The sequence below is a fragment of the Oratosquilla oratoria genome, chromosome 25, assembly GCF_046742065.1.
Source record: "Oratosquilla oratoria isolate Oo_2021 chromosome 25, ASM4674206v1, whole genome shotgun sequence".
Lineage (NCBI taxonomy): Eukaryota > Metazoa > Arthropoda > Malacostraca > Stomatopoda > Squillidae > Oratosquilla > Oratosquilla oratoria.
The window spans coordinates 27,598,644-27,611,736 of NC_134801.1; the positions used below are offsets into that span (position 1 = coordinate 27,598,644).

Below are 13,093 nucleotides of genomic sequence, written 5' to 3' on the forward strand. Positions count from 1 at the left end.
AGGAGGTAAAGAAGGAGAGATCCGAAAAAGATTTGGGTGTAATCATCTCAAACGACTTGTCCTATGATAAACAAATAAACAAAATTGTCGGAGAATCCTACAACTTGCTAAGATCAATAAAAGTGGCATTTACATATTTGGACAAAGAAATTATTAAAAAAAATATTGGTCACACTGATAAGGCCTAGACTAGAATATGCGGCAACATTGTGGTCATCCAGTACCAAAAAGAATATAAAGAAAATAGAAAGAATCCAGAGAGCAGCAACAAAAATGGCACCTGCACTTGTAAACTTGGCATATGAGGATAGATTGGCTAAACTGGAGTTACTGACTTTAGAGCAAAGAAGAGAGAGAGGTGACCTACTGACCACCTACAGAATCATGAAGGGCACAGAAATACTCAATAGAGAGGACTTGTTAAACTGGGACAAGAGAAGCACAAGAGGACATGGAAAGAAAATAAAAAACATAGCTACAGAAGAGATCTGAAGAAAAACAGTTTTCCACATAGAGTGGTGGACACTTGGAACAAATTGGACAATGAAATAGTGCGCACAAAAACCATTCATGAGTTTAAGAGCAAAGTAGACACTGCAAGATGTAAAGGCGGGATACCACGAGTGTAGCTCCCCTTCCCGCAAAATACAACTAGGTACATACTAGGTAAATAGCTCCCCTTCCTGTAGAATATAACTAGGTACAACTAGGTAAATAAACACACACAAAAAACTGTTGAGGCTAGATTTATTATTTACATCGGAACCTGAAATAGTAGACAAAATTGAATACAAGACACCAATTGTGAAGAATGACCACATACTACGCGAGTTAGAACTAAAGGAGGAAATATATATAAAGAGAAATGAGAAACACAGAAAGGGAAGACAGATGTATAGTAAAACAGACTTAGAGAAACTTAAGAATTTTTTTCTTAAATGAACTGGGAAAAACTCTAGAAGGAAGAAACACAAGTGGAAAAAAAATGGATGATTCTTATTAAAATCTATAAAGAAGGAGTGGATAAATATGTCCCAAAGCAAAAACAGGAAAAGGTGTATATTTAATACTGGTTTAATAAAAGGTGCAGTGAAGCAAAAGCTAGAAGAGATAAAGCTTGTAAAAGATGGAGAAAAGACAAAACACCTGGAAAGTGGAAAATATATGAGGTGCGTTTTTTAAGTAAGTACAGTTTTGAAATAAAAATGAAACGAGTAGACTTTTTGTAACAATTTTATTTTTACAGGAAAGCCTGTACTGTAATCTACTTTTCAGCATAATTTCCACCAGTATTAAGGCATATTGTACAACCAGCTTTTGAATACCATCCTCATAGAAATCTGCTGCCTGATTAGAGGACTACTGCAACACGACCGTTTTGACATCATCGTCATTTTAGTACCCAGCGTGAACATAACTTTTGATAGTTTAAGTGTTCTGTCACAATTTCATAAACCACGCTTCTTGACACTTCAGGAAACTAATCAGATAATGACAAAATCATAAAGCGTCTGTTTTTTCATTTTTTCATCAACTTTCTGCACCAAACCATGCACATTTGTACAGCCATCTTTAAAAGCTCTCACCCATTTCCGCACCATCCCATCACTCATAATATTTTCTCCATACAATTCACTGATCTGACAATGAATTTCAGCTGCTTTCACACCTTTGGCAGTAAGAAAACAAATCACAGTTCGTATTTCACAGTCGGCAGCATTCTCAATTGGAGGAGGCATATCAAATACTCACAAACAAACTTAAACACGATCAGATGATTCCATAATGGTAGCTGTGGCTAGCCAAGAGATAGTGGTACACAACACACATACACCAAGTGCCGACCACAGCGCCACAATGGCGGAATTTCAAAAAGATACTTAGATAAAAAGCATGCCTCGTATATTAATCAGAGGAATGAACAAGTAAAAATACACAGGGAAGAAAAAAGAAACTATGAAAAGGACATAGTAGAAGAATGTAACAACCAAAACTATTCTATAGGTATGTGAATGGTAAACTAAAAAACAAGCAGGAAATAGTGAAACTGTGCTAAGGGAATATGGAATACATGGCGGAAGTCATAAGCAAACACTTCCAAGATTTTCACTAGAGAAAAAATGCAACATCAGGATGAAGGGAGGGAAGTTAAATCCCCCCCATAAGGGAAATAAAAGTAATACAGGAAGAAAAAATGGATCAAATAATGAACAATGATGTCAGGAAATTGCACAGCCCAGATGAAATAGCAAATTGGATATTAAAAGAATGTAAAAAACTAACAGACAAAATATATAACATGATAAGTTGTTCAAAGAAGGAAAAATACCATATTACTGGGAAAATGCTGATATACCAACTTGTAAAGGAAGAAACAAGGAAGACCCAACATATTACAGACCGGTTTCCTTTACAAGCACAGTAGCCAAAATTTGTGAATTTTTTTTTATAAAAAGTAGATGGATAAAACATCTGCAGAACAAGATCCTAAATCCAAGACAATTTAGATTTAGACAGAGATCATGAACCATAAATTTGATCTGTTTTTACTCAAGACCACTACACATAATACCGTACAAGGGATGGATGGGCTTATTGTGTTTTCCTAGATCTCTGTAAAGCTTTTGATAAAGTTCCACACAAAAAACTATTAAGAAAACTCGAAACCATTGGAGGGATACAAGGAAAACTAATGAAATGGATGGAGGACTTTTTGCCTGGAAGAAAAATGAGGGTTGTGCTCAGAGACGAGTTCTATTTGGGAAGAGGAGATAAGTGGAGTTCCACAAGTATCACTATTGGCTCCAATAATGTTTGCTATTTAAGTGAATGACATGTCCAAAGGTGTGGAATGTTACATGAACTTTGCAGATGTTTTTGTATCTCGCAAGATCACGTTTGTTCTTAAATTCTTGTATTGTGTTTGCACACACTATTTTTTCGTCCAATTTGTTCCATATATCTATCACTGTGTGGGAAGCTGTTCTTTTTCAGGTCTCTTCTGTAGTTGTCCTTTTTGAGTTTCATTGCATGTCCTCTTGTTTTTCCTCTGTCTCACTTTAATAAGTCCTCTCTATCGAGGCGTTCTTTCCCTTTCATAATTCTGTATATGGTTAGTAGGTCACCTCGTTCTCTTCTTTGTTCCAGGGTCGGCAATTCCAGTTCGGTCAATCTTTGTTCATATGTCAGGTTTGAAAGTGTTGGGGCCACCTTTGTCGTTGCTCTTTGTATTCTTTCTAATTTTCTTATATTCTTTTTTGTACTGGGTGACCATATCAGTGCTGCACATTCTAGTTTTGGCTTTATCAGTGTTTGTAATCTTTTCTTAATCATTTCCTTATCCAGGTATTTAAAGGCCACCTTTATTGATCTCAACAAATTGTATGTTTCTCCGACTATTTTATTTATATGTTTATCTGGCGACATGTCTTTGGTGATGATTACTCCTAGGTCCCTTTCAGAATTTACTTTCTTTACTTCTTTTCCATCAATTCTATACTGTCCTGATATTCTCTTCTTGCTTTTTCCAAATTCAATTATACTGCACTTCTTGATGTTAAATTCTACTTCCTATCTCTTGCCCTACTCTGAGACTTTGTTCAGATTACTCTGTAATGAGTCACAGTCTATTTCAGAGTTTATTCTCTTTAATAATTTTGCGTCATCTGCAAAGCAGTTCATGTAACTTTCAATGCCTTTGTCCATGTCATTTACATATATAGCAAACATTATCGGAGCTAGTACTGACCCCTGTGGGATGCCACTACTCATTTCTTCCCATTTTGAATATTTGTCTCTGAGTACCACTCTCATTTTTCTTCCCTGTAGGAAGTCCTCCATCCAATTCAATAGTTTTCTATGTATACCTCCTATTTTTTCCAGTTTATATAGTAATTTTCTGTGTGGTACCTTATCAAATGCCTTTTGTAAGTCCAGGAAGGCACAGTCTGCCCAGCCATCTCTTTCTTGCAATATATCTATCAATCTTAAATAGAAACAAATTAAATTAGTGGTATATGATCTTCCTTCTCTAAATCCAAATTACATCGGGTTCAGTACATTATTCTCCTCCAGATATTTTGTCCATCTATCTTTGATGATTCTTTCACAAATTTTAACTATTGTATTCGTTAGGGGCACCGGTCTATAATTTGTTGGGTCTTCCTTATTTCTGTATGACTTCAAGTGGACCCCATAATTTTGTGTGTGTGTTTGTGTACTTCAAGTGTTCTCTTCCTAACATGCTATCACCTGAAATCACTTACTACTGCATGTGGGTAACCTTCCACAAATCCTTTAATAGCCTGGGAAACCTGCTCTCTCGTTCTTGTGGTCTTGAAGTCTTTTGTTGAAGTGCCATCCCCTCTTCGGACTCCCTCTATACGGAATCCTAAGGTTGCTGTGGATGATAATGTCTCACGCCATACCATGTATCTGCAGGTGTAAAAGTGAGAAACTTATCAAGATAGTTAACACTGTATCACATGCAGAGTTTTATTCCCAAGCAGATATTTAGGTGGAAAATAACATAGCACCAAGCAAAAACTGCTGAAATGAATCAAAATAGCTTCCAGTTGATAGATGGGGACTTTTCTGAGATGTAAGATTTTGTAGGAAATAGAAAGTGGATTTATGATTGTGGAATATAGTATACATGGAAACTTTAGTCATTCAGATGATAATTTTACCATGATAATAAATTTACATAAAATAACTGAAACCTGTTTTATCATACAGAACATGTTCGAACACACACTTATTCATATAGATAGTGACACCGCATTGCATTAAAGACTTAGGTTCCTCTTATTCACAATTTGAACTTTACAATGTGTTAACCTCATGTAATGATGTACTTGAAGTGTATATCTATTATTGTATATTGTATGTATGTTGTAAGAACCAAGTGTTCTGTTCACTCACTTGAGAGTTTTCCCACCTAAGTAGCATCCCCAACCAGTTTTCGATTACCCTTGAAGCATATGCATGCTTTTGGTTGTAGTGCTTATTTAAGTGATTAATACAATATCTAACATTGTTAGTATTATTTCATTAGCCACCCTTGTACATATGGTGGCAGCTTAAAACTATATTGTAAATGTTTCTTTGTGCTTTTCATATTTCAGGTGCTATTTTGAACTTCAACATTCAAAATTTCTGGCTAGCCAGTTTCGTGGTATCATGTTGTTTTTTTTCCTCCCTTTTTCCCCTTTCTTTAGCAGCCAGGTCACCCAGGTGATTTTATTCAGTGCCATTAGACCAATTAATACCTATGACTTGAAATATAATTTTGCATGCTTGGAGCAGGAACAGTTTTCTTTGGACACACAAAGTGATTTTATTTTATTTTTTTATTTATTCATTTATCTATTTTTATTATATATATATATAAATATATATATATATATATATATATATATATTTGTCCTGCGTGGATTTCCATTTGACAATGTGTCTGCTCTGAACTTTATACCATAGCCCTCTCTGTTTGCCACTGGACTGCCTCTTGTTCCTGAGTGCGTTGTTTGTAAATCTGGAGCTGGATGGACCAGGATTTCTAAATAATAATATCTCTGTGCAATCCTGTTGGCCAGTGAATTACGTTTGCTGCTTTCTCTAGTGACTGGTCCTTTTTAATGTTTCTCATTGTACTCAGGCTTGTACTATTTTTTTCATTGTTTCTGCATCCAATGCCATATTATATTGTGGTTATAGTGAATTAGAAAGAGAGTTGATGATAGCAAATACAGTGTTTCAGAAGAAAGTCAAGCATAAGTACACATGGGAGAGGGTGGTGGAGGGAAAGGTGGTAGATAGAGCTTTAATGGACTATGTAGTGGTAAATAGGATTATGATAGGAAGAGTTAGGGATGTACATGTGCTAAGGGGAGAGGGTGGGGGAATATCAGATCATTTTCTGGTGGAAGGTAAGTTGAGAGTGGAGGACAGATGGAGGAAGAGGAAAGGGACAAGAAGGTAGGGAGGTGCTTAGAGTGAACTCTCTAAACGAAGAGGAAAAGGAGAAGGAGTACAAGAGGAAGCTGAAGGAGGAGTGGGAGGGAGTGAAGGATAGAGTGGAGGTAGGTGTGGAGGAGGAATGGGGATGGTTCAAGGAGGGAGTCACAAAGTGTGCAAGGATGGTGTGTGGAACAAGAAGGTCAGGAGGAAATAGAAGGAAGGGTAGTGAATGGTGGGATGAGGAAATGAAGAAGGTTGTAGAAGAGAAGAAGCGAGCTTTCACAGATTGGTTACAAAGTAGGACGAGGGAGTCATATGAGACGTACAGGGAAAAGAAAAGAGAAGTAAAGAAAAAGGTAAAGGAGGCAAAGAGGAGAGCAGATGTGAAATGGGGTAAGAGTATGACAGAAAATTTTGAAAGTAATAAAAAGATGTTTTGGAAAGAAATTAAGAGAGGAAGAGGAGGCGAATCAAGTAGAGAAGAAAAGGTAAAAGGTGCAGATGGAGAGATGATAATGGAGGAGAAGGCAGTAAGGGGAAGATGGGTAGAATATTTTAGGGAGTTGCTTAATGTGAAGGAGGATAGGGAGGGAAAGATAGCTGCAGTGGGAAATGCTAAGAAAATGAGAGTGATGAGTGAGGAAAATGGAGGAGAAATAAGGAAGGATGAGGTGAAGGCAGCAGTTAAGATGATGAAAGCAGGTAAGGCACCTGGTCTGGATGGATGCCATGCAGAATGTCTTAAAAAAGGAGGTATAGTGATGGTGGACTGGTTGGTGAGGTTATTTAATGTTTGCTGGAGAGAAGGTAGAGTGCCAGAGGACTGGAGGAGTGCGTGTATAGTTCCACTTTACAAGGGAAAGGGGGACAAGTGTGAGTGTAGTAGTTTCAGAGGGGTTGGCTTGTTGAATGCAGTTGGGAAGGCTTATGGGAGGGTCATGATTGAGAGGATTAGGACAGGAACATAGGGAGTAATTGGTGAGGAACAGTGTGGGTTTAGGACAGGTAGGAGTTGTGTAGATCAGATTTTTGTGGTAAGATAGATATGTGAGAAAGCTATAGGTAAGGGGAAGGATGTTTTCTGGGCCTTTATGGATCTGGAAAAGGCTTACGACAGGGTAGACAGAAAAGCACTGTGGGGGGTTATGCAGATATACAGGATAGGAGGAAAGCTTCTGGGAGCTGTCAAGAGTTTTTATGAGAGTAGTAGAGCTTGTGTCAGGATTAGAAATGGAGAGAGTGAGCGGTTTGAGGTAAAGGTGGGACTTCGTCAGGGATGCGTTATGTCACCCTGGCTGTTTAACTTATACATGGATGGGGTGGTGCGAGAGGTGAATGCAAGGGTAGTGAGTCAGGGATTGGAGATGGTTAAGGAAAATGGAGAAAAGTGGGAGGTGAGCCAGCTGTTGTTTGCGGACGACACTGCGCTTGTGGCAGGATCGGAGGAGGGATTGAGGAAGCTGGTGACAGAGTTTGGGAGAGTGTGTGATAGAAGAAAGCTGAAGATAAATGTGGGTAAAAGTAAGGTGATGAGATGTACAAGGGGTGAAAGTGGCAGTAATCTGGAAGTGAGCATTAAGGGAGAGCAACTGGAGGAAGTGGATAGTTTTAGATATTTGGGTGCAAATGTGGCAGGAAAGGGTGGAGTGAAGGTGGAGGTAGAATGTAGATTGAGAGAAGCGAGTAAATGCCTTGGTGGTTTAAAAAATGTAATGAGAAATAGGAATCTGGGAATGGATGCTAAGAGGAGACTGTATGAAGGAGTGATTGTGCCAACAGCACTATATGGAGCAGAAACATGGAACATGAGAGAGGAAGAGAGAAGGAACTTGAATGTGTTTGAGATGAAGTGCCTGAGAAGTATGATGGGGGTTACTAGGCTAGATAGAGTGAGAAATGAGGAGGTGAGGAGGAGAACAGGGGTGGAAAAGGAGCTGGGAGATAGGGTGGATGAAAGAGTATTAGGATGGTTTGGACACATAGAAAGAATGAGTGAAGAAAGACTAGTAAAGGAGGTATGGAAGGCAGAGGTGGAGGGAGTGAACATGAGGGGACGTCCTAGGATGAGATGGATGGATGGGGTGAAGGGGGCTTTGGGGAAGAGGGGAATGTCGGTTGAGGAAGGACGGGAGAGGACAGAAGACAGGGATGAATGGAGAATGGTTGTATATGGATGATGTTGTGATGCATGAGGTGGATTGGACGGGGGAATGGGGGTGAGGTAGTGTGTGTGAGCAAAAATTTTTGACGCAGCCCGAAGGGATTTCTCCCCGTCCTCTCCTTTATATGGGGGGACGGAGAGGAGGGGTCGCCGATTTAATGAAGCGGCCTTGCTGTGGATGTGCTGTGTCCTGCGACACTGCTTCTGACCCAGGGCAGTGGACAGGGTGCAGGGATGACCCGTCATCTAGGAGGTGCTAAGATGGGAGGGAGGGTGGAGGGGTGTGGAGTGTTTTTGGGGATGAAATGGGTGGGAATGTTTTTGTGCCTTGTCCTTTTTGGCTACCCCCCTGGTAAGGGGGAAAAAAGCCTTGGTATATGTATGTATGTATAGTGAATTAATATAATTACATTTCTGGCCAGGCATGTTGCCTTGGCGGCCATTTTTGTTTCCATCATGACAGTCAGGTTTTCTTTGTTAATAAGATATTTACTTTCCTACAATTCTTTCATTGTAAATATTGTAATTGTGATTCACAGTGTAGTGTATTCATGTGCCTTAAATGTGAACAGTTGTATTAATAACTTTTGCTTTGTGTATCAGAACAAATATTATTGTTTACGTTCTTTCAAGTCATCTTCCAATTCGAGGAGTAATTCATTGAGTTCACCATTATTAATTAACTGTTTGTATTTTCTTTGTTTTGGCTTTGATGTTACTATGGAGTGGGTTATTTGATCCCTCTTTCAATATGTCTAAACAGAAGGTACCGTCCTTTCTTCATTCCACAAATCCATCTGCCATAATAGCTCATACCTTCACATTATTACATCAGGATCCTTCTCTTCTGTTTTTAAATTTTCTGGTGATGAACCCAATATAAAGAAATTGGTTTTATTCACCAGTGCAAAGATTGTATTGTAAATACTAATGTTTCAATGGGGTCTGAGAAAATTTCTTTTGTGAAGTCACAGCTTGTGCTTAATTCTTAGGCTTCTGTGATGTTATCTGCTTCATGTTTCAACCCCAAGTCTTTGGATTATAATTATGATCTATTTAAGTCTAATTTCCTTAAAAAATAATCCTGATACCCCAGTAGGCAACTCCTTTCAATAGTGTTTTAAGCTGGCTGATATTCTTACATCCAGATTGGGCACTCTTGACTATAGACGTGCTCAGGCCCAGGTCAGCAAAATTGTAGTTGAAGCCTTGGATTCTCTCATTCAGAGTGGGTTGATCATAGCATATCACTTTAGATAGGTTCTGCCTTATTTTGGGGTTTCTTTTATACCTCATTTTCTTAGCACCTTGTGAGAGGAGAGCTACCTTTTCTTTCAGCTATAAGACAGATGAGACCCTACTATCTTTCACAACAAAGCTTTCATGTAAACTTAGGGAAGTGCCTTCTGGCTCCTTGTGTATTAGCAATGTTCAGCAACATGCCAATGTTCCTAGTTTTCCTCCTCCACCCCCTCAGTCTTCAATTCCTACTCACAGTTCCCCTTCCTCTACATTTACCCCTCCTGTACTCACATGTACATATTGTAACAAGTGATTTTTGTTTTTGTTGTAAGCATCATGCACACAAGTCAAGGCAGTTCCCTGTCTGTAGGAATGCATCAGGTGTTTCTTCTAATGTGATGCATGTAGGGTAAGCTTAGCTACTGTCATATCCATGGTCATTGTAAACACTTGACTGATCAGTGTTTCAAGGTTTTGAAATTTAGAACTGAGACTTCTCATCAGCCTAGACAATCTCCATCCCATTTTCACAGGGGCCCATTTCACAACCCAAAAGTTTGATGGGTAATATTAGGTCACAGATCATCCCCTTAGTGGTTGCTGAGTCTTCTCAGTTACCTTCCAATTTCTTAAAGAGAATACACCTATTTCAGTCACTGTAGATACTGGTGCAGAATGTAGTCTTATACTCTCTGGTATTTGTACAATCTCCCTTTATCTCCTTTTTGTAATAGTTTGCATTCTGTACAAGGTTCTCCTTTCCCTATTCTTGGGTCTGCTCACATTCCCTTAAGGTTTTCCTCACATGCTACAGTTTTCCATGTCACTTTTGCTGTTGTATCTGGTCTTGCACTTATGTGTGACTGCCTCTTGGGCATCGATGCTCTTCCAGCACATGGCATTGATATATCTCCTAGTCGCCGTGTAGTGACTTTCTGTAATTTTGTTATTCCTGCAGCAGATAGGCCATTTTCCATTTGTGACTCCCCTCCTGTGCATGATCAGGTCATTCAGTTACCTTTGAAGGGACCTCCTCACTTTAACTCTCCTATTCTTTCTTGTGCTGCTGTTGTTGTATGAGAGCATCGTATTAGACCTTCAAGTGCAGTTCGTGTTCCAGTGCGCATTTCAGGTGCTCCAATTGGGTCTGACATTTTATCTCAACCTGGTTTGGAAGAGACTCTCTCCACTATTTGCAAGTATCATGTTACCACAGCTATGGTAACCAACATCACAGATGCTCTTATCACTCTCTCTCCTGGTAGTCACTTAGTTGATGTTGATGCTTTCCAGGATTCACCTCTTATCATTGCAGCTTCTGTGTTACAGTCTCTACAAGCAAGTGACACAGCTCACTTGGCCTCCAAATTTGTAACATTTGTAGGGAGAGATTGATTTTCCTGATGAGACGCCTCGTCTCACTGAACTGTTAGTGACCCACCATCAGGCTTTGGCATTGACTGGTGATCCATTAGGACTTACAGATCATGTGGTTCATAGAATTGATCTTCAGCCAGGTGCTCATCCTATTTATGTTCCCTTTTACAGGTTGCCTCACTCTCGTTGGCTTATGGCACAGTCCTTGGTTGACAACATGTTGCATGAAGGCATTGCACAAGAGTCTCACTCAGAGTGGAACTTGCCACTCCTGGTGCCTAAGAAGGATGGATCTTTTCATCCTGTTATTGATTATGGGTTAGTTAACAAGGTCACTATTCCAGACCATTACCCTTTCCCTATATCAAGTGACCTCCAGACCATTGGCACTAGTAATACAATGTTTACCACCTTAGACTTGAAAGTGGGTTTTTGAGAGATACCCCTGGAGGAGAAGTCTTGTAAGGTCACGGCCTTCTCTACTCCTTATGCACATTATGAATGGCTTTGTTGCCCCATGGGGTTGCGGGATGTTCCCTTGACTTACCAGCACTTGATTAACTCCATTTTTCATGGCCTAGTAGGCAACAGACTTTTTGTTTATCAGGATGATTTAATCTTAGTTTCCAAGGATGTGGAGAGCCACTTCAATAAGTTGTCCATGGTCTTGCAACAGTTTGCTGATGTTGGATTAAAACTCAATTTGCCCAAGCAGTCTTTTCTTAAGTCTAGCATCCAATTCCTAGGTCATGTTGTTGTTGTTGTCGTTCCCTAGACTGTCTGTCCGAGCAGTTCCGTTTCCCCAAGGAATGCCGCAGCCGAAATGGAGTTTTCCTACAAATCCTTTATGGAGTGTATGGTGTGTTGTTTGCATGTGTGATTGTGTATAATGCAGTCTTCCATGACATGTTGAATAGTATGGGGTGAAGTGATACATCCTGGGCATTTGTCCACAATGCGGTCATCCAGTCTCTTATGGTAGTTTAGAAGGGCTGGGTGGTGGCCGCATCGCAGTCTGGCCAGGTGGACTCTGTCCTTTTGTGGGAGAGAGGATTCAGAGGGATGATATCTGGGGGGCATGCAGCAATGTGTTGTCTTTTAGTGTGTTAATGGAACAGTGAGTGATGTGATTATGTACATGTTCCCGGAGGCTATTTGATGGTTTTGGAGGAAGAGAAGATAATATTTGTGTGTGATAAAGATATTTGGGTGTTTTTTTATATTTCTTGGTGTGTGTGTGGGTGTTTGCTATGTAGTGTAGTGGGTGTGATGTGTTTGTGGAGGCTGCAGCAAGTGTTTGTGTGCCTCTCATGTCAAGGTGATCTTTGACTTTGAGGACTTTTGTTTTATAGTGTAGGTGGTCTGTAGGTGTTGTGTATGAGCAGCCTGTAATTGTTTTTAATGCTTTGTTTTGTATGGTCTGAAGGGTGTTGAGGTGTGTCTCACTGAGATTAGGTGCCCATGCTGGACTCACATAATTCATCACTGAGCATATGCATTGTTTGTATATTGTAGTATTAGTTTCTTTGTTTTGTCCAAATGTTGTTCCAGTGGTTGATTTAAGTGCATTGAGTCTAGGTGTGCATTTATTTTTTATATTTGTGATGTGTTGTTTAAATGACATGGATGTATCGTATGTTACACCAAGAATTTTCAGGGTGTGTGTGTGTGGTATCAAAGTGTTGTTGACATAGAGTTGAGGAATGTATTTGTGTTCTTTTGTCCAGTTGGTGAGAAGTGTTGCTGTAGATTTGGCTAGGGCTACTTTAAGTCTCTTTGTAATAAACCATGTGTTGAGTGTATCAAGGTATGGCTGTATAAAGAGCATATGAACATAAGAATGAAGGAGACTGCAAGAGACCATAAGGCCTACACTAGGCAGCTCCGTATCCATCACCACCTGCCATCCCCATCCATAAAGTTCTCTAATCATTTCTTAAAACAACTGATAGTTTCAGCGCTTACTACATGGTTACTAAGTTTATTCCATTTGTTGACCACCCTATTAGTAAACCAATTCTTGCCTGTTTCCTTTTTTAATCTAAATTTGTCCAGTTCATAACAATTACTGCAAGTCCTGCCCTGTTGTTTTAATATGATGACCTTGTTTGCATCACCCTTGTTAAAGCCTTTGATCCACTTGAACACCTTCCTTGGTCTGGCAGGGTACTATCTTGCATTTATTAGGAATTTTGCTTCAATTGCTTCCCCTCTAACATGTCTCTTCAGAAGGACACTTCCTTCCAATGGTGTGATGTTCATCAGGAAAGTTTTGATTCCATGAAGCTTGCACTTATTGAAGTGCCTGTGTTGGCATTCCCAAACTATAGCCTTCCCTTTACTATTTGTACAAAT

At 39.5% G+C, this 13,093-nt stretch overlaps 1 protein-coding gene across 1 annotated transcript in view; it reads right to left on the bottom strand.

The window, feature by feature from the left end:
- IP3K2 (Inositol 1,4,5-triphosphate kinase 2) overlaps positions 1 to 13,093 on the bottom strand; it is a gene marked incomplete at its 5' end in the record, with an annotated part of 121,455 nt that overhangs the window by 6,146 nt on the left and 102,216 nt on the right. Inside the window, 1 exon segment of the mRNA XM_076208552.1 lies at positions 4,266 to 4,434. Coding sequence (XP_076064667.1) covers positions 4,266 to 4,434 — 169 coding nt within the window.